This window comes from Zootoca vivipara, chromosome 1 (genome assembly GCF_965207765.1).
Source record: "Zootoca vivipara chromosome 1, rZooViv2.hap1.1, whole genome shotgun sequence".
NCBI lineage: Eukaryota > Metazoa > Chordata > Lepidosauria > Squamata > Lacertidae > Zootoca > Zootoca vivipara.
The window spans coordinates 90,128,429-90,150,855 of record NC_142582.1 but is presented as its reverse complement, the minus strand read 5'-3'; the positions used below and the strand labels follow the sequence as shown (position 1 = coordinate 90,150,855).

The 22,427-nt window shown below is 44.9% G+C and overlaps 1 protein-coding gene across 3 annotated transcripts in view; it reads right to left on the bottom strand.

Annotated features, from left to right (window-relative positions):
• Positions 1 to 22,427, bottom strand: part of RGS6 (regulator of G protein signaling 6) — a 208,205-nt gene that overhangs the window by 14,198 nt on the left and 171,580 nt on the right. Inside the window, exons 16-17 of one of the 3 annotated variants that reach the window (XM_088670129.1) lie at positions 10,017 to 10,106; positions 639 to 692 (exon numbers count right to left, since the gene is read on the bottom strand). In XM_088670129.1, the coding sequence (XP_088526255.1) occupies positions 639 to 692; positions 10,017 to 10,106 (144 nt within the window). Of the gene's footprint in view, positions 1 to 444; positions 693 to 10,016; positions 10,107 to 22,427 lie in introns of those variants that run through there. The other 2 variants (XM_088670126.1, XM_060273710.2) reach the window with 2 other exon arrangements.

Here is a 22,427-nt window from a genome sequence, read left to right as displayed (position 1 = left end):
TGTTATACATTCTGTTCTACAGCCACGTTCAAAGAGCAACTTAAGCTCACACTTTTGCTAGTCTGGGTTTATTTTGTCCTCTTCTTTTTCTTTGACTTGCCAACTACTAAAGGCAAACTGCAAATTACTTTTGAAGCTCCCTTCCGTTTCAAAAGCAATCTGCCATGTGTGAGGAAAAAGCACTTTTTAATGAAATACTATCAGGCTCATGGAACTAGTCTTATGCGTCTTTGCATAGGATAGCTGACAGTATTCAATCATAGCTGACCGTTCCAAAATATTTTAGAGGCCCACGTTAGATCAACAGAACTGTAATGGATTTTGGGGACTGAGTTCAGAATCTGCATGCGCTTTTATGAATGAAAATTGTAAGTTGTCCATTACTGGGCAACTGGTTTGAAACAAGTTCATTAAACATCTCTTAAACCTATAGCCTTGTGGGGAGCATTCTGCTTATGGTAGACTGGGATACCTTCACTAGCCGAAATCTGCATATCATGAAATTCTACCTTTTGATTGTACAGGGGTAAACTACACAGGAGTTGTTATAAAATTTAATAAAATAATTTCTGAAATAAAAGAAAATGCTGAAGAGAATGTGGGGAAAAGAAAGAAAAGCAAAAGCAAAAGGAACTTACCACGCTGCGAGTGAACTTTTCTAGAGAAGTTCTACGACCTTGCTCATTCTCGGGCTTTGGAAGGGGAAAAAAAGTTAGGAAGGAAAAACTACTGAAAAAAAAAAGAATCCCTTCAGCTTAAATTTTGATCTAAAAACATTAGCAAAAGAAAAGAAGAAAGATAAAACATCTCAAAACATGGCAGCTACAATTTGCAAGAACAAAGCAACTAACTTTTGTATTGTAATATTCTGGTAGCTTTTCCCATTGGAAAGTATCCTGTGCTCTGTGCTTAAAATGTGGCTCTGTAGGTAGCTCTAGTCCAAACTTACATTGTTCAAGAGAAAGATAGGTAATGCTGCATTCTGCATCTGTCTTTTTAATAAATAATTAAATCCCTGAGCTTTCCCAATCAGCACACGGCAGTCTCCTACCATTCAGGATAGGCTCATTGATTTTATAAAATGAACCAATATGAACAGACATTGCCCCTATCCAACATCAAGGAGCCACCCATGGAAGCTCTCCTAACCCCTGCACGTTGGGTGTGTCTTTTAATTTGAATGCTGATGCATTGCCTTACGGGACCATGAACCACTCGTGACAATAACTGGATCAGGGCCAATATCATTCAAGACTGACCTACTTATAGCTTTATTATGCTGTTGTATATTGCTGCACACAGGTGAGACGCAACATATACAATGGCTATAGCACAGTGGTTTTTAGACTGTGCTATGAGGAATCCTGTAGGTTTCTCAGGAATCTCTAAGTGAGAAGGACAGAAATGGCAGTCAAGTTTCCATAATAAACAAGATTCTCCACCACCAATTTATTTTATCCTAAAATATGCAGATGCAAGCGAGCAAGGATGAGACCAGGGCCAATCCTGCCATTAGACAGCAAGTGTGGGGGGTAGCAGATGGAGAGCAGCAGCAAGATGTTGGGAGACAGAGCTGTCTGTCACTTGGCTTGCCCTACTGCCCTCAGGTGTGTTGGATTGTCGTCATCCCATTGCAAGTGTTGGTAGAAAGTCTCAACCACCAGGATTGGCCAGCTTCTGTACATGGCTTTGGGGGCAGGGGGAGACACCTGGATGGGACTATGATGCAGTTTTTGTTGTTGAAAAAACAAATTAATTATCTGCTAGAGCATATAAATAATATACTTTCATTATAACAAGAAAGCCACCAACATTCTCGATATGTTGCTGTTCTCCAAAGTAATGTGATTCATTTGGCACAGGACAAACCCTAGGAACTATGAAAGAAGAGGCAATTTTGCTAGCAAGCCTGCCATTTTGTTGAATAAAGGCATTAAATGGTGTGTGTGTGTGTGGGGGGAACCATCAGTATATCATCTGGGGAAACTACCTTACCTCCAGTTCACTTGGGGTTGGGAAGTAACAGAGACATGGGATTATGAATGTGTTTGGTGGTTTTTATTAAACCTGCATTTTCTTTTAAAACGAAGGGTCAAGAGATCGGAGAAGAACAGCAGATCCTTCTAAGGAAAGGAAGAAAGGGAAATCCTTTCTAGCAAAAGGACACTTTTGCTGAAGGGAGTTAGGAACATTGGGAAGTTACGTAAAGAGCAGGGCTTTGCATTATGGTACTAAACACTCTGCTTTGCAAGTGACTGTTTCTGTAATTGAAAACTTTCATGTCAGTTGGTGCTGCATGGGGGCGTGGAAGGGAGAAGAGTAATGGCAAAGGGTCAAGTTCTTTTTGGAGAACTCTCTTCATTCAATTCTACTCCTCCGGAATACAAAAGATAAAATCAGTGCTTGTGACTTACCGATCAGATCTACAAGCAGATGGAAGAGAAGTGAAAACGGGTGGTAAAAGATTGCAGCAGAAATCTGCCTATAATAGGGATGAGGACGCTCTGGCCCTCCAGATGGTAGCTGGGGCTGATGGGTTCAATACTAGTCTGCAGGAGCAGGCAAGGGAGAATCTGGTGAAGCCTTTATGTCAGGGATGGGAAACCTTTGGCCCTCCAGGCGTTGTTGGACTATAACTCCCAACATCCCTGACCTTTGGGCCATACTGACTGAGGAAGACAGGAGCTGGAATCCAATGACATCTCAAAAGGTCACAGGTTCGCCATGCCTGGAGTGCAGGGATTAATCAGATACTAGGCATTAACATACAGCCAGCAGTACAAACAGGAAGAAACACATCTTTCAGGTCAAAACATATCATAAGAAGCAAGGAGAGAAAAAAAATGGGAACTGCTGTCAACACCAGCAAAACTTATGAACACAAGAAAAAATTAAGATGCTTCAGTATAAAGACTTCTTAGGGTTGTGCTACATAGGAAGCAGCCTGACCATTTAAGCGGAGTATCATCTGGATATGCTGGGGGTTAAACCCGGGACATGGTGCCTGCTGCTATGCAGATGCTCCACCCCTGAACTAAGGCCTTTCCTCCAACTTCTTTTCATCTGGTTCTGGTAGTTTTCCATGTACATCAAAATAGAATCTTAATGGGAAAGTCTCTGGCGCTTGAGATTAAATGCTCAATTAAAGAATGCACTGGGATGACCTTTGCATTGATAGTTTAGCACAGCAATTATTAGAAAAGATGCCTGCATGTCTGTAAATAAAATATTTTAGGCTTCGATGGTGAGGAATTGAACTCTTAACCTTTTCTGAATGGTCTTCAAATTGCTTTGCATTCAGCATCAAAGAGTAGAGCAAGACTTTTTTAAAAAAGAAAAGAAAAGCTTCTTCTTTGCAAGAGGGACCTCTAGGTATCCATAATTAAGAAAAGCTGAAGTTTGGGATCAGAGAACCTTAAAATATACAGATTTTCTTCCAGGGCTCTCTGAAGTGTCTTGCATTCCAGTTCCTATTTTAACACTTGTTGAAAAACACCGGTTCAGAAAGACCCTGTGTCTGAAAGCAGGGTCCTGAAAGTGTAGCCCATGGCCTGTGGATGATGTGCACAGCTCAAGTTGCACAATTATGCTTATCTGGGCCCTGATGAACTGAAGGGATGTCTCTTGGCCTTCTTATTTGGGGCCAATATAGCACAGTGGAGAGGGACGCGGGTGGCGCTGTGGGTTAAACCACTGAGCCTAGGGCTTGCCGATCAGAAGGTCGGCGGTTCGAATCCCTGCAACGGGGTGAGCTCCCGTTGCTCGGTCCCAGCTCCTGACAACCTAGTAGTTTGAAAGCACATCAAAGTGCAAGTAGATAAATAGGTACCTCTACAAAGGGAAGGTAAACGGCGTTTCCGTGCGCTGCTCTGGTTCGCCAGAAGCTGCTTAGTCATGCTGGCCACATGACCCGGAAGCTGTATGCCGGCTCCCTTGGCCAGTAAAGCGAGATGAGCGCCGCAACCCCCGAGTCGTCCACGGGGGGGTCCCTTTACCTTTTATAGCACAGTGGGGAGGGGCTATTGTTCAGTGGTAGAGCACATGCTTTGAATTAAGAAGGACTCAGATTCAGTCCTTGGCATCTCCAGGAGGGCCTTGAAAAGACTCCTACCTGAATCTCTGGAGAACTGCTGTCCCTCAGTGAGGATAACACTGAGTTGGATGCCCTGACTGTGCATTAGGCAGCTTTGCAAGTATAGATTTTTGGGAAATGAATAGAATTGCATTAAACTACAGCTGGTTCTAGATCCCTGAATGGGTTGCATCCAATGGTGTTCAATAGGAGATGATGAAACAGGAGATTTCCATTAACAAAATTGGAAGGAGGGAACTTATTTTGGCTAATCCCTTCTCCCTTGTGCCACCTCCCATGCATGTTCCAAAGCATCCCTCAAACAGTGATGTGGGTTTTCTGGGAAAGTTGTCTGGAAAGCTTTCCTATGCAGATTAGGGTAATTTGCATCAGAAAATGTTCATTGGGAAATGTTCAGGTTGCAACAGAATACTATATGATGCCCCAGAGAGCTATTTAATGTAGTTAGTTTATTTTACAGGTATTTAGTAAACAAAGTTAAAAACCTGCCTAATGTTTATTTGCAATTTGCATTAACCCATTGTTATGAATAAACTTATAAAATTGAACCATCTGGAGCAGATTTTTTTTTGGGGGGAGGGTGTGTCTGCAGGGGAGAGGGAAGTGGTGAAAATTGTTTTCCTTCCTGTTGTGCTGACCGAAGCCTCTGCTGTGTCAAATAACCTTCCATCAGTTCAAGGGGGAACAGCAATGAATACAACCTATTATATGCCTTTTCTTGGCGCTGAAAGAGATTGAGACCAAATCAGTTCAGAGCCTATGTAATGATGCAGCAAAGGGTGTGTGTTCTGACATTTCCAGTTCAAACTGAGACACGGAATTATTAGCTGGCATTAGGCAAACAGTGGGTTTCCTCACCAGAACCTCCTCTTTCCATCTGCAGCATGGGAACAATATATTCTGGTCTACCTTACCGGGTTCTTATGAGGATTGCTGAAATATTGCACATCAAGCATTCTGAAAATGGACAGGTACTATAGACATCAGCCTTGCTTATGTATTATGTATTATGCCTGAACAGGAAATGCCAATACAAGGGGCATGTAGGCAGGGCAATCCCCCAATGTCCTGCCCCACCTCCAACCTTCCTAAACTGAGCAGGAAAGTCTGGAGGGGGTTTCCAGGCAGGCTAGACTAAATATGTTTTTAGACGCCTTCCTGCAATCAGGAAGCCCCTCTGCTACCAGAGTTCTTGTTTATGAATTGTGGGAAGGTTGTGGGTGGAGTAAGTGGAGTTGATGCATGTGGGGGCCTTAGGGGTGGAGTGAACATGCAAACTCCCACACCTCCCTGCTCATGTTGACATTCCCTGCTAAGGCATCACACCTGAGCGAGGCTATTCTGAGGCCGCAATCCTAAACACACTTGCTAGAACATAGGGGAACTTAAATTCCACGTAAGTATGCATAGCATTGCACTGCAAGTATGACAAATAGGTTGACACAGATTAAAACAAGGATAAGTGTGCATTTTGCTGTCAGCAGTATTCCTGCCTAACGAAGTATGCTCAGATGATAAATTGTGGGTGACTAGATCTTTGTTGCTTGCTTGAGTTCACTGAAAAGTGAACATACTGGGGACTGTTTCGTAAACCTTGATGAATTTAACTGGAGCGTTCTGTGTGTCCCTCTTAAAGCAGGGAGGATAATTACAAACCTAACCATTCTGTCTGCGGCAGCATGTTAACATTTCCACTCATTAATGTCTGTAAATGCAGAATTCAGCACATACAAATATGCAGTGGCTGGCTTATGCAGTTTTCAAACATGCAAAAGAGGGGGTTGTGGGGGGAGCGCAGTTGGCACAAGAGAACAAATCAACCCATTGTTGTAGCAAAGAGTTGGGCATAGCTATGTAAAGTAAAAATGCTCTGATAAGGAAAGCGCTCATTCCAGTTAGCTGCAAGGGGATGAGAAAACGTGGGTCCATAGGTTTATTGTGTCTGCATTATTTCCCCTCGCTTTAGCTTTAGCCACCCTACCTGATTGCTCCTACTCCAACCCCCAAATAGCTAGTTCTTCGAATACAAGACCTAGTGCCAGGATGTGTCATTCCTGCAAGGCGTTTCACATTCAAGTCATTTTGCTGCAGATCAGCAAATGACCCCCCGTCCCCAACTTAAGGTGCACAGAACTCCAGAGGCTGGCCAAGTTATTTTGGTGTCTGATGCAGAAAACCTCACAACTCCCCTCTCCCACACAAAACACAATAATAAAAGCTATTTTATTTATCCATTTGCTGCCTTTTCAAGACACCCAAAAACAACTGCTGGAGGCAGCCACCCCATTCAGCTTAATGGTAGGCTGCATATGCACCATATATTTGAAGTACATGCATAGCTGCCAAGAACCCCGTTTTCCCCGGGAAACCCCTGTTTTTTCTTACCTTTTCCTGGCGGTCCCCCGTATCACATTGTCTCCCTTATATTCTCCCTTATATTCTCCTGCCGGCGGCCATCCCCCCCCCCCTGATTTGCCCATCTATGGGCACTGAAAATGGCCGGCGCCGGCTTCGAAAGTCGTGTCTACGCATGTCCGGAAGTGCATAGACGTGACTTCCAGTGTTGGCAGTGGCCATTTTTGGTGACCATAGATGGGCAAAGCGACACCGGAAGTTGCGTCATGTGGCTGCCGGTCCCGGATTCTGCAGTCTGGGACTTGGCAGGTATGAGTACATGACTCCCTTCCCCCGAATCCTGGGAAATGTAGTTTCTTAGCAGTGCTGAGAATTGTAATTCTGTGCAGTCATACCTCGGTTTAAGTACGCCTCAGTTTGAGTATTTTCAGTTTCATGGACCGTCTGGAACTGATTAATCCACTTTCAATTACTTTCAATGGGAAAGTTCGCTTCAGGTTAAGTACAGACTTCCGGAACCAATTGTGCTTGTAAACCGAGGTACCACTGTACTTGAGATGCCAGGAGTTGAAGACTGGGAAAAACGTCACCTAGCAGAAGGAGGAACAGCTGGATACTACCCTGGGGTAAACATTTTGAATTCTTTAAAGAACTTTGGACATGCCTGCATTAGATGCTTCCCTCATCAACTCTTAGAGAGCAGTGGGCACACGTTGCCCTAACAACTGTGAGGTAGCTCAGTTAACACTTCCTCCCGGTGTCACTTCCAGCCATCTTCCCAGTCAGTCAGGACTCAGAGATGGGGTTGTACCCCTGCACTTTTCAGCTGAAGCACACTTTGCATCAACACATCCTTAAAGCTTTCCTTCGGGATGCTTTGCTTTACAGAGCTCACTTTGTTTCCAAAGCTGTTCTGTTTTTTTAAGTGACTAAACACTTCTTGCTGTCCTTCTGTAGCAGCGAAGCTCATATACCCTTTCTAGTTTTGAAATTGAAACAGAACACCAGCAAAGCTTACATCCTCTTGAAACAACCTCTTACAATCCCATTAATTATTTCATTTTCTTTAAAAAAACAAAGCAAGCAAGCAAGCAAACCAACCAACCAACCAACCAACCAACCGTACTTCAGTTACTTGATCCCCTGAAAGCACTTGGGTTCATAGCCCTACATCTGAAAAAGAAAACCACTACAGGTGATTGATCACACAGCACCCACAGTTCGGTTATTCAAGAAGGCTACCCCTTCTGGGACCGGACTACCAGAGGAGTCTGCAGCACCAATTCAAGATCCGTACTAGGGCTACATGTATACCTTAAATAAAATCTGATGCTCTGCATCGTCTGACAAGACTCCAACAGAAGCAGCAGGACGATGCTTATAGGTACTCACTTTGCACCCTGAAGCATATACTAAAAGGAAGGTGGACTTTAAAGAAGGCCTCTCGAAACAGTAACCCACCAAGCCCACAATCCATGTATGGCAGCAACCCACCAGTCTGAAGATAAACAAGAAAACTACACAGAGCAAATAGGACCTTCCCATAGTACCTGCGTTTTCCCATTTCAACGTATGCCACTAAAACCTGCCTGAAGTCAATGCCTAGTATAAGAGAACCTCTTATTTGGTCTGTTGCCTCTATACGGCATTCGCAATGGCAGACAGCATGGAAAAAATGGTTCTGGAAAATACCTGGCACACTCTTGGAGCTAAGTGAAGGCTGCTTCAGTGTACAAGAGTTTTCGCTCAATTGTTCCAACACATTCGATCCAATCTAGTTGTCTCCACAGTGCATGAGAGGCCACTAACAGACGTGCAAAGGCTTTGCTCAGTAACTCCAGCTGTGCCTCTGAGCTCCTGAACACAGAAGGGACTGCTGGATTGTGGGAAATCCATTCTAATCACGGAGGGCACATTGGAGCTGCAGTAGAGGCTAACTTTAATTTGGCAGCATATGGAAGCCCCAGCAGGATGGAGACAGCAAAGAGCAAAGCAATAGGAAACAGCAGTAAACCCAAGCTGCAGAAGCTGGGAAAACTCTGCACAAAGTGTCTTGAAGGTCAAAGGGGAACGGGAGAAGTGGGGAATTCTCTCCTATGTCTATGCAACATGGTTCTAGGTGGAGGAGCTTCTGAAAGATGTTTAAACACAGCCACAAATGGAGATAAAACTACCTCTGCTCTCCACCCTTCTTCCTTGCCTGGCAAGGACCTGATTATCAGTGCAACAAGAAACCCTTTGTTATTTTGACCTGGATGGAAAACATATTGCTGATAATGGGCATGCAGATACCAAAAAGGCAGAAAGGAATGGAAAGGGATGCTGCTTTTGAGGAGTTCCCAGTCTTACTGTAATTAGCTTAAAATTAAATGGGGGGAAAGTGGGACGGGAGAAACCACATACAGGAAAGTGCAGGTAAAACAGGAGGGGAGGGGAGCTGATAGGAAATCATGATGAAGTCTCCATGCAAGGCATCCCTTACAAGAAAAGCTACAAGGCTTGACAAAAGACACTAAATGGAAGAGGGTTTTGTGCTACTTCCCAATCATTAGCTACTGCCATGGTTATGAAAAATAGAGATTCATAGGTAACGTTACACAAGATCACATATTTGTCCTGAATGAGTTTAGAATGGGATTTTAATGCCTTATGCTTAGTTGGAGAGATCCTTGTGAAGGAGCTGTAACTCCATGGTGGATCCCATACTAGGTCCCAGGGTCATGCTCTGACATCTCCAGTTAAAGGTCCTCAGGGTCAAACTACACATTACACCTCCTCCTTAGCATGCAGCTGTGTCTCCGGGTGTCCTCCCCTTACTTAATTGCAGGTGTGCACCCTCTGCTGAATTGATATTAGAACTGCAATGGGTGGGGAGGGGCGGCAATGAGAACTTAGTGCCAGTGGGAACTTTTGGACTAATCCCCATAGCTGTGTTGCTCCTAGGGAGGGATGAGCTGAGCAGTGTCAGCAACATCAGGCTCCTCCATGGCTGTAAATAAGAGACAACAGAGATGTAGCTACGCATTGTGCATCAAGTGTATTTTGTCATTTGACCCTGAGGTAGAAGAGTTGAGAAAGGAGGCTCGGAGCAGACAGCCAGTGTGCTCCATTGATGTAGGAGCCTAGGAAACTGCCTTTTACTGAGTCTGACCATTGGTCCATAAAGCTCAGCATTGTCCACAGTGACTGACAATACACCTCTCTAGGATTTCAGAAAGGGGGTCTTTCTCAGTCCCACTTGGGGAGGCCAGGGATTGAACCCTGACCCTTTGGCAATCAAGCCATTTGCCCCTTCCCAATGACCAGGCTCAGAACTAGGCAGCTTCTATTTCACATGATCCTCGCAGAGGATGCGCAGAGTAGGTCTTCCTCACATTGACTGCTGTTTATAGGGATGCCAAACATGGAGCTTCAAGGAGAAAGAAAGAAGTGCTTTCGTTCCTTTGGAAGAAAGGGGAGCGAAAGCCCCCCCCCCAAATAACGTAATTTTCATGTTCACACAGCAGCAAGCGGCAGGCAGGAGTCAAGAAGTGCTCAGAGATGCAAGCATGTCCTTCCCGACAGATACCTTCTTCTTTGCCAGCAACAAGTCTTGGTAAGCATTAGAACGGAGGAAACGTGCATAGCTGTCGCTCTTCATCAGCTTGTAAATGTGCTCCTGTGGGAAGGGAAGAAACAATGGGCTGAGATTTGTTACCTGGACACTAGTCAACATTTCCTGGGCACCTATAAAAGAGAAAAGAGAAATACCAAAGACAAGAGTAGCATTATTTCCTTTGTCCCTTCAATGCGATGGGTATTCAACAGAGAGACTCCCTAACTAATCTGTCAGCCAAGAGAAATGATACTATAATCACATTGTGAGTTTGGTCCTGGATACGAAGCAGGCATTTATGAATACAATATTTATTATTTGCACATTTATCTAAAATATTTCCATCTCGTCTTTCAGTCAGCAGACCCTCAAAGCATCCTATCAGAAGCCGGATAGAATTCATTTCAGGAACAGACTTGATCATCCAAAATACAGATGATTAACACAGGTACTGATACACAGGCGTACAGGTGTCCTCTACAGGTGAAGACGGGGCCATTGAGAACACTTTGAATCTGCTAGACCTGTATCTGCCATTGGAGCATGTTTACAATACAAACATTATTGCTGTAGTCCAGCTAGAGCAGCCTTCTCCAACCTGATGCCCTCCAAATGTTGTTCGGCTCCAAGTCCCAACCAGCATGGCGAAAGATCTGTAGTTCAACAATACCTGGATGGTTCCAGGTTGGGGAAGGCTGAGGTAGAGTGAATGATTCTGGTACAGAAGCACCTCTGCACACAAATGGTGTAATGTGCAAGGTCCCCCTCCAATTGTATCCAGGGGCACCAGCTAGGTATTTAAAGTGCCCATTTGCATATGCTAATGTATATGTATCCATGGCTCTGGCTGTGAATATGGCTCTAACCCTAACCCCAATCCCCCTCTTCAAACATATACACAGTTCTCCTTTCCTATTCCATCCACCCCTATTCCATCAAGATATTCCCTATATTTGCAGGTTCCTGACACCAGTCAATGCCACCTGCACTTGATATCTGTCACAGAGTGAGCCAGTCAGCAAATCACACAGGTCAAAGTTGGTGTTAACACTTTATTAGCAAAAATACAATCTTCGCCGACTTGGCTGAGTGTCAGGCTTACTGAGCACACCAGCTCCTTCCTTGTAGGTCTTACTCCATGAAAACAAAAGGTTACTCCATGAACTAAAGGTTCCCACTTCCCCAAGCCATCTACTGTATGTCTCCTCCTCTCCAGGGCCTTTCCCAAGCAATCGGATAGTACTTCTGCATGTAGCCTGTCTTTGCTCCACACTTTTCATGCCGCCTGTGGTTCTGGGAGTCAGGGAGGGAGGGAGGGAGGGAGGGAGGGAGGGAGGGAGCTTGTCCCAGCAAGAGAGCGAGATTCCTGTGACTCTTCACCAGCCTGACTCATCTCTGCCTCTTGCCCTTTCCCATCCCACTTGCCTCCTTCAGCTTCTGCCTGATTCTGGAGCACTGGCAGAGGAAGGGGGTGGGGAAAGCGTACCGCCCCCGGCATCATTGGGGAGGGGGGTACCATTGCGGCCACCCCCCCGACATGTGCCACGCACACCCCCACTGTGCCGGGCACCACGCCCCAGCCACACCCCTGCCTGCTCTCCTTCCCCGGTGTCGGAGCGTGCAGCTTTGCCACTGTTCTGGAGTTCTCTCTGCCACAGATTCTCCCAGTGCCTTAGTTTTCCCAGACTGCCTCTTTGTTGTCGCATAAGTCTTCTACATCCGCATTGCACTGCTCAAAAAGAAGAAGCAGCAAAACAAAACAAAATACAAAACACCAAGCCGACTGATGAATAGGGTTTTTTTTGCAGATAACCAAATACAGTGGTACCTCTGGTTAAGAAATTCGTTCCGGAGGTCCATTCTTAACCTGAAACTATTCTTAACCTGAAGCACCACTTTAGCTAATGGGGCCTCCCCGCCGCCACTGCCACACAATTTCTGTTCTCATCCTGAAGCAAAGTTCTTAACCCGAGGTACTATTTCTGGGTTAGCGGAATCTGTAACCTGAAGCGTCTGTAACCCGAAGCACCACTGTATGACGCGTCTCTAAGAACTGCCTGTCTTGGGACTGGGAAACCACTGCAACTCTATTCTTTTCATTGGCAGGCAGCAGGGCTTTTTTTTTCAGCCGGAACTTGCTGGAACTCAGTTCTGGCCCCTCTCAGGTGGGCACCGTTGCCATTTTAAGAGAACAAGGGAGGTGTTCACGGTGAGCTCTGGCACCTCTTTTTCTAGAAAAATAGCACGGGCAGGCAGTAACTGTTTAAAATTATTCCCAAGCTTGGAATGTTAATGAAGAAAACGCTGAAGGAAGAAATTAGCAGTCTCTTTTCTCTGACTGCAAAGTTTTGCAAGCTCCCCTTCCAGATGAAGGGCTGGCCCAAGAATTGCAGCACTCCTTTTCATCCTTTGTGCGACTTCTGCTGGGGAAGCTGCACTCGCATTTGCAACCTGCAGAGTGCGCCCCCCAGCTGTCGCTGCTTCAGTGTCTCGCTCTCTCTGTCATACCTGAGAGAGCAGTGGTCTGCAAGGGCTCTGGCTTGAATTATAGCTTCAGCAATAGTTAAGCCGACCTTATGCAGGCAGTGCATAGAAACTCTTAGGGTAACAGATTATATTGATTAAAGTCTGCACCCCTATGGGGATGCCAATAATATCTGCTGATGCTACAGGACTGCTAAAATGTGTGCACAGCCCACAAAGAAAATATGCAATTAGTTCTTGGCATCGAACAACAGATTGCAAGGGCAGGGGAGTCGGCAAAGTGCTTGTGAAAATATGTGAAGCCAGTTTAAGTCTTCTCTCCCATTGTCCCCCTGGACCTGTCCTAGGGCACCTACTGTTGCTCACAGTTAATTACATCATCATTTTGAAAGATCCGAGTAATGACTTGAACCCTAGCACCTGGACAGAGCAGTTTCCAATAGCAGCAGGGGTTTCCAGCATGGCGCCCACGGGCACCAGTGTACCCTTTAGTTAGTATATCCTATAGCACCCATTAAAGATCTCCATAAATATCCTCTCAAAAATCTACCATGCATGAGAGACTGTTTGCCCTTCCTGATTAGTTTCTGTCATCAATGAGCTAAACTACCCCTGAACATGGAGGTTCCATTTAGCTGCCATGACTTATAGATGTTGATAGAGCTATTTTTATAGGAACATCGATGTGTGAATCCACATTACATCAAATGTACGAAGCTAATGTGGATAGATCAAAAATGAAAAATTTAGAAAAAGCGGCCCGGGGGCAGGGGATAAACTCAGAATTCATATTTGCTAACTTCAGTTTTGTTATGTGGATTTCTAGTACACATCCAAACCCCCAGTCTGAGAGGATTCGAAAGCACACGGATGCACTTTCTCCCTGTGTAACTTGTGTTAGATATTTATGATTTTTTTTGCCCTGAATACTTGAGGGGAACTTTTACCCTTTTCAGCCCGTTGCTTCTGCCTCACACTGCTCTTAGGGTGAATTTGTTCTTTTCCCTGTCTCAGCTCCATGTGCTTTGAACACAGGTCTGGGTAAAACAAAGGAGAATTCTTCTCCTTTGGCTCCTTCTTTTTGTACAAAGTGCGTATCTCTGAGTCCTGAAAGGGAAGCCAGGAGGCCCCAAATGCAGCAAAGGGGCCTGACCTTCCCAGACCTTACTGTAATTCTATCACCATTGAAGCTTACATCTGTTTCTACTGAAAATGTAACTCAGTCCAGCTGGTCTCTCTCTTGCCCCTTTTTCTGCCATGGAGAATAATGGGATGGGAAAACTTCATGTATCAGGCTGTTTAAAGACACCAGAGTAGGCCTAGTAACAAAATCATGACAGCCTGTGCTATTAATTATTATTATTATTATTATTATTATTATTATTATTATTATTATTATATGCCCGACAGACTAATATAATAGTAATAATAACAACAATTATTATTATTATTTATTTTATTTGTACTCTGCCCATCTAACTGGGTTGCCCCAGCCACCCTGGGCAGCTTTCAGCAAAATATAAAAACACAGTAATACATCAAACATGAAAAACCTCCCTATACAGGGCTGTTGTACTATTCATTTACTCATTCATTCATTTAAATATTTCTAATCTGCAACATATAAAATATATAATAAACTCAATCCACAAATATCCATAAAATATTATTTGAAACTCCAGTAGATAGGATGATTGGTTAAGAAGAGAAATCCATATTGCCAAGGCTTGTCTAAATAGTGCCATTTTCAGAAGGCAGGGATAGCTCCCTGCTGAACCTCCACTGGCAAGGAGTTCTATAGGGCAGAGACTGCCATGCTAAAGATTTGACCCTAGTGAAGGACAGCTGAACCTCGGGGCGTGGGGAACCACCAGAAGTGGCCCACCAGAAGAGCAGACTAGACTTTGAAGGCCCATCTTTGAAGAACTAAAGCTTTTGGTATAGGGTGGCAATGACCAGGGCCAGAATAATCCTGGTCAGGCCATAAGAGCAAGAGGAACTCCATTTTGTATATTCAATTCTAAATCTCTCTGCCTCTGATAGAAAGCAAACAGGCACAGCATGTTTGCACATCTAATGCAAAGATCTAACCACACACAGCACTTCTAAGAAATTCTAGCATAAACCACAAGAGCAAGAGGATGCAGCCCACCGCAAATTCTAAGTAGAGCACAACCACAATTGTGCCTGTAAAATTCCACATAGACACGTGTATGAAGGTACCAGGTACATAACGCCACCTAGTAGAGTTGGGCGGGTGACTTTGCATCTTGGGGTGCTCTCTCTTGATTGGTTGATGAAGTACTGCAGAAAGGCTGATCTTCACTTCACTCTGTCAAAAAGGTATAAAAGCACTCTGTGTATGCCCATGGGTCGGGCAGAATGAGAAACTCATTCTCACTGCCACCATTTATTGCAATAAATGTTTTAATAAATCTGTTTTATAATATGTACAACTGCCTGAGATTTCGTCTGGTCAATTTGGGAAGCCAATCATCCATATTACATTTCTGCTGACCTTACATTTCTGGTGCCGTGCGTGACTCGGATGAGGGCATTTCCCTGAACCAGAGGCAGTCCCCTTTTGCCCCACTGGACAGGGCGCAGATTCCTAACGGCGCCTCTGGTCTGGTGCACACCGGCAGACTTTTTCCGGAGGATCAGAGGTGGCCCTTGAGTTTCCGTGCCCTGGACGAAGAGGCAAAAGGACCGAGGTTGGAAGGGAAGAACAGGAAAAGCCGGCTGGGGTAAGTAGAAAGGGAAAAGGTACCTTGAAGGGAATTGGCCCCCTTTAATGAGGGGAAGGGAGATCCTGATCACATCTCCAGCGTGTTGGTAGTACTCAGTTAATTAGAGGTCAACTGGGAAAACCATGCGCTTTGGGTAAGAGGCAAAGGGAGGAGGAAAATGTGTATGTTAGTAGTCAGTAGGGAGGAGGTCCCCTGACAAATAGACATTTAGGAAACAAGGAAAAACTGGGAGGTAGAGTGTGGTAAAGTGTCCAATGCATGGTATGTGTGGCAAAGTTTGCAGTGCGTGCTGTGAATGAGGGGATACTTTACAGGGCCATAAATGGGAGGAGTATGGTCAAGAGGAGGGAAAAATGTGATTTCCCTAGAATTCATGATAGATAAATTCAGAATGTCATAAAAGACATTTAATTTACAAGTCCTGCCAACAACAAGTTCAGAGAAAAAGGGTGGTGCAAACCAGTATTCCCCCCCCCCCAGAGAGAAGAAAGGCATTTTGAGAAAGAAGATGAAGAGAAAGGCAGTGGTTAAACAGCAACAAATAATGGCTCAAGGACCAGTGAGGAACCAGAAGGGGTTCAAAGGTCACTGGTGAAGGTCAGTTGCTAGGACGGAGATGTCTCGGTCAATGTAAAAGAGGAAGGAAGAGTGTTCGGAGAAAGATGGGACAAGGGGGTCCCAGCAGAAGAGAGTTCGTCGGTTTGGCAGGCATGGCAAAGAGCCATGGTCAAGGTGACTTAAGAGTTACCTGCATCTGGACTTTGTTATAAATATAGGCACCCAGTATTCTGCTTTTAAATATCCTTGAAAGAGCCCCCCCCCAAAAAAAAAACCAAAAGAAGCATCAGACTGATTTTATGCCTAAAAGGGCTGTACAAACAGACAGCGGAGGATTGGTTCAGAAAAATCATCTCTGCAACCTTTAGAATGCTATTCACCATACTAGAAATGAGGCTACCCCCCCCCCACAGGAAACTGACAAAATGCCAGTAACGGTGCTCAGAAAATGTTTTCATATGCTTCAGCTGGCTTCAAAAGAAAAGAAAAGAAAAAAATCATGTACTTAAGTAGTTCACAACGCAAGAGACAATAGATTTTATTTGAACAATTATAATCTTTTCCCCAAGTCCTGTTGTAGCTGTGCAGACTTTAGTTTTTGGGGAAACTTACAAGAATGGGGAAAAAAGAGACATTTGAGTCCTTCTAAAAGCAAACTACGTTTAAAGGGTTTTACCCTCCTACCTGCAACCCCATTTCATATGTTTTTGTGACAGCAACGTTGGAAAATTTGTAGAACTGCATATTTTAATGAAATGAATGTTTATCAACTAAAGAATTCAGGATAAGGTAGAAGGAAGTTATACTGAATGGAGATTTGTGTGTAAAGACATTGTCTGTTTGAATCTAACACTACCATTGGAAGACAGGCTGCGAAAAATCTCAAGCAGTCTCTCAAACCTCCGGCAGAGATGTGTGGCGTAACCCCCCTTATTTGGTTACACAAGCGATTCTGCATGATTTGTATTTGCACAACTTGCTTTCTCCTGCAACCTGCACTTAGAGACTGTGGCTGTGCCTGGCTGGTGTTGCCATTTCGGACATTCTATTGTGTGACATTGTGTGACCAAGACCGTTGCTGTGAAAGTAGGGAGAAAAAGATGTTATGCTTTGGAGGTCCACGTTTCAGCTTACAAAAACACTACTGCTCTAAATGCTTTGACTTTAAAAAAAAATTATGTCTCACGGAAACAGCCCGTTGCTACAAAGCAGCTGTAAGTTTTTTCTTCTTCTAGAAACCACAAGACTTTGCATAATTTGAAAAACAGGCTTCAGTATCCTAGCAGAACTCAGCCGTCGGCAGCTGGATGGGAGGCAAATACGGATTTAAAGGACCCCTCCTTAACCCTGCACATGCATGAAGTTCTGTGGAAGGAAAGAGAAACCACGAGGAGATCCTGAAAGATGGACCAGACGTGGAATCCTGTTGCAAGCCTTGTGAAATTCGGCAAAGACTGCTGTAAGGCACTGCTGCTATATCCCAGAGATGACTTCTCAACTAACTGCTGCTACATCCCAGAGATGACTTCTGTGTGCCAGACACACCTCAATGTCCAATACGTGGGACGCACTACCTCGGAGAGTTTGGTGGTGGACTAACCAGCAAGAAGTTCTAAAACAGCAGCGGCAGCTACAAGGACAATCTCTCTCTCCCCCCCTCCTTTGTTTTTTATCTACAGGAAATCACTCGAGCGAACAGCGTGTAGCCTTGCGGAGCCTGACACGATGGTTCCAGCCTGACGCTAGCGAGTCCCTGAGTGAATCCTTGAAGGAAGGGAGACGAGACCCTCTTCATTCCTAGGTGGTGAGGTATCCATTCCATCCGGTGAAAGTGCCTGAGATGACCCCCTGGATCCACACCCTGCTGTACCTAATCAGGAGTGGGTACCCAGCGCACGGTGCACCAGTTTCCCCTTGCAGCGTCTGACCGGCAAAAGACGTCCAGCGCATGGGAAACCGAAGTAGCCCCTGCTGTGACACTCCGGACGCTGTCACTCGACGCACGGGTTGAGGAATGTCCATCTTATGCAGCACCAAACATCAAGGAGACAAGGAGACGCAGTAAATCTTAGACCCTTATATATGTATGTATGTATGTATATTTGTATGGGAGGCATCAATTGAGTGGGACCCACAGTAGAAGTCTACCTGCCCCCAAAGCAGTATCCTTAATTTGGAAGGAAGGGCAGTGTACCTGCCTCACTTGAGCGAACAGACCCAAAACAGTTTCAGAAATTGAACCATGGGGTGGGTTCCAGCAACTCCCTAGGTCATACAGATATGGGGAGGTTTCCAGCAACTCCCTAGGTGATACAGGGCTATAGCAGACCTAGGCCTGGAGAAGCAAAAAGAAGCAATGGCGGCGGCTTCCAGTGAGATCTCGTGAGAGCTCCACAAATCTCATGAGATCACACTGGAAGCCACCACTGTGCAATCCCAGGAAGCGAGGCTTTGGCTGGGCGGCAGCACCTTCCTGTTGCAAAATGGGATGGGCCTGTTGGTTGGTGTTGCAATATGATCGACTTTGTGAGTATAAAGAGTAAAGAACACGAAGATATATCTGTTGATAACCTATCCCCCCCCCCTCATGCTAATAAATCAGTTAGAAAAGTCTAGGGGGAAATCTCCAAGCACCAAGGTTGACAACTGAAGAGGGAGGGAAGTAAAACCTTGCTCTAAAGATACGGCTCCCGCTCTGCATTTCCCCTCCTGTTACAAACAAGCCATATCTCTGGGAAGAAATGAAGGACATTTTTCTTGAACCAAATGGAAAGGAACACAAAACCACAGCAACCCTGAACTCCAGATGGGAATGTGGGAGGTGGGATAAGATGGAGGCTGCTTCGATAAGGCACCTGCTTCAAATCAATTCACGACAGGAAGATCTCAAGGCTCCCTCTCCTCCCACACAGCCGTTGAACAACAACAACCCTGGCTAGGACACAGGGTGGGCAACCAGCCAGTCGGGGCCTTGAATATACTAGACAAACATCCTGGGAACAGCTGAACTGTTTAAAATTGTGTCATCTTTTATCTCTGTCTTCTGCGCTGAGGGCTCATCAGAATACAAGAAAGCACCCCTATTTTCCTTTTGTTGTGCAAACTGAAGAACTCCCCACCACCACCACTCTTTTTTCATGCACTTGAAGAAAGAACAGGGGGGGGGAGGTTTCCCTTGCCTTTCATAACATCTCTGGAAAAGCAAGAGGCAGCCTGAACAACTTGCAGTTGCAGCATGCAGTATTCTGCTGTTGATGCCACTGTCCTGAGGCCCCTTACCTGGTTTGCCTAGTGGCTTGTGGCCACTACTGTAATTGCCAAAAAGGCCCCGGGGCAAAACCATGTGATTCTGGTGCATCATGGGCAATTATAATGGCAGCCACATGGTGCCGATCAGAGCACTGACACTAATATCACCCACCACTGGCAGAAGGTCCCATTCACAGGCCCCTCATTCCTCAGGGAAATAAATAGGAGGACAAAGCATCCTAAACCACTTGGCAACATTGAGGGGGAACGATCCACCAGCATGAGAGACATGACAAAGGAAGCCATATTTAGAGCACTGCAATTCTGGAGTTGTCCCTGCCCACATTAGGGCTCTATAGATCTCTTGCTTTTTCTGCCTGCCCAAGACTGCAAAAATGGAGGCTGTCAAAGATCTGGCAGGTCACAATAAATGGTTCATGACTGGTGCTCAATAAGTTCTTCAGGCCAAGCAGGCGGCTGCCTAAAAGTACTCTTGTTCTTCTAACTCCACCTGCTGCTGCATTTTTAAACATTCAATGCTAGTAGTTCTACTATAGGAGTAGCTGGCATTGCTATTGGATTAAACACATTCACTGCTTGACTTGTAGCTACATAGTCATAGAGGAAAAAAGTACCACAAGTTCATTTTCTGTTTCTAGATACGGTAGTTTATGCGTGTCGGCGCCTAGGCTTGGACAATATTGTCCCTTCAGCAGCAATGCAGCCTGCGGCTGCAATCCAAGATACCAAAGAACATAAAATTAGAACTATGTGGCATTTTTTCCTGGGTCAATTTCTGATGCAGCCAAAGTGTGCATCTTTCCAGGTGACACTGAACCTTTCGTCAGACAGAAGGGAGGGGAAACTGTTTTAAGCTACATATTGTAAAGATCAATGCTATTTACAAAACCATTCATCTAGAGATGCGAAGACCAGAAATGGTCAGAGTCAGCGCCTGCTTTGAGAGTTGGCTTGATTTATTTGGAATAATTGATATGATTGGTTTGTAATTGGAAATTTTAATAAAAAATGGTTTTTTTTAAAAAAAAAGAGAGTTGGCTTGATTCTCCCTAATGTATATACTGAATTCTCATCCAGGTACACACTGAGTCTAAGAAGGCAGGATCAAAGTCATGAGTTGTTAGCAGGAGATTTAGTTCAGCAGATATATATTGTGGCATCATATGTACATATCATCAGTAGTGTAAGTTATTCAAGTATACCATTCAATCTCCCCCTACATTGAGAAGAAAAATGTGTAATTGTAAAGTGGGAAGGTGAGAGCTGATCAGTCAATGAATCCTTTGTGTCAGTATAGCAAGTGGTATCCCATAATGATCAAACCCCTAAATGTCAACTACAGGGGGTACGCTAATAAGTAATTTTAATTCTTCTATTTTAATCCTTGTCATATTCACACTGTCCTTTGTATTTTTGATATGTTTTATGATTTGTGATATTGTGCGTGTTGATGCTGGTCTGTGACCGTATTAATAATGAATTCAATTCAGTATAGCAGCAACCCCTTTTCCTTGGGAGTAAAAAAACAAAGGTTCCCTAAAGATTCACCTATGAAATGTTGGCGGGAATGAAGCTGGCTAGTTTCCACAAGCCTTACCCAATCTGGTGCCCCCCCACAGATGTTTTGGACTCCTGAATCCCATCAGCCCCAGCCAGAATAGCCCACAGTCAGGCTCCAAAATGCCTGAAGGGCTCCAGGTTGCAAAATGCTCACCTACACAAAAGCCCAACAGAAGGGTACAGATTCTCTGCAGGGTCCCCAGCCACATAATGACTGTCCTGTTTCTATTTTAAATTGTGACTCAGTAATCTTATCAGTAGCCAAGAAACCACAGCATCCTTATCCTCCCCATGTATTCCTCAGTGAAGAGCATGTTGCCCACAAGCTGAAATATTTGCAGGGGAAATATGGTGATTTTTTTCTTGCAGTTTGGGGGTTTTTTGGCACTCGAGTGGGAGTAGAGGGACAGGATGTGGCTTTATTCAAACAGCCTACAATAGCAAACATTCTACATTACAACAATAACTTGTCAGCACTGTAGGCCACATTCCAGCAAGTGTCAGCACTATGATATATTTGGTCACGTCTATGGGGAATTAGAAGTGAAAAACATATGCAGAGGAGTATAATGGATACGGATCTGTATCCCTTGAAAGGCAGGGCAAAACCACATCGTGGGTGTAGGTTTTGGCTGTGGGGTAATTCTCAGAACAGAAGGACCATCTGGGCTTGCTGTATGCCTGTGTTATCAGGGTGGGGGGGACTTGTAACGATTGGCAAATTCTGTTTTAAAGCCCACTATGGAGATACATCGTATGCTGTAAAGCCACAGTGCATTGCCTCTGAAACACAGTGCAGATCAACATGTTGAATGATGCATTTACCATTATGCACTTACTCTTTTGGGGGAAATCCTTTTTCATTTCCTGTGTATAGAAAAACAATCTGGGCTGCTATGCCTTTTTTCTAGGCACCATTGCCTTCTAAAGCAACCGGACCGATCTAGCTCTTCTCTCTTTCCCTAAGATATATGCCTGGCAGCTTCCCACTTCTATGTCTCAGCTGATCCAGCCACACCAGTTACATTTTGGCATGCTGCTAATCAAACAGGCATTACCTGCATTTGTTTATTTTCCGGTGGTGGGCATCACTTCTGCAACTCATCCCACTGGACTTGCTGCCTTCTGCACACGCTTGGCAAAAATGGCAACGTGGTAGTTGTGTGTGAATATGAGGATTAAATTTCCTAACAGCGACCAGAATTTAACTCCTATAAATAATCTCCATAGGACAATATAGTTCAAGTAACTGAGACTTCCTTAAATTCACCTAAGGACTAAAGCCTTATGTGGATGCATAAAGAGCCTACCTGCAGTGAAGGAGGGGCGTGGCACTCACTAACCCCATCTCCTTCCAGGCCATACCTCTGAGCCCTGTTCACTTATTTGGGCTCTTCCCCGCATGTAGAATGAATGCACTTATGAGAGGTGGTAGCAGACTCCCACTCCTGCTGCATGGGTCCACACACAAGCATACCCCCAAAGGGTTCAGAATTCCTCACTGCATGGAGCAGTGTCCAGGGTGTGGTGACCGGCTTTTCACAGTGCAAATGTCAACAGGTAGCGCCTGCTGCTGCCTACCATGCACATATTTATTCTACGCATGGAGAAGAGCCAGGGCCATCTTAAGCATATCAAGCGCCGTGGCATGAAGATCCCTCCAGCGCCGCCCCCCCATTTCCCAGCTCGGCGGCCCCTGGTGGCCCGGCACCCTGGCGCATTGCGCCACCCAGCTTTGCCTTAGGGCCGGCCCTGAGAAGAG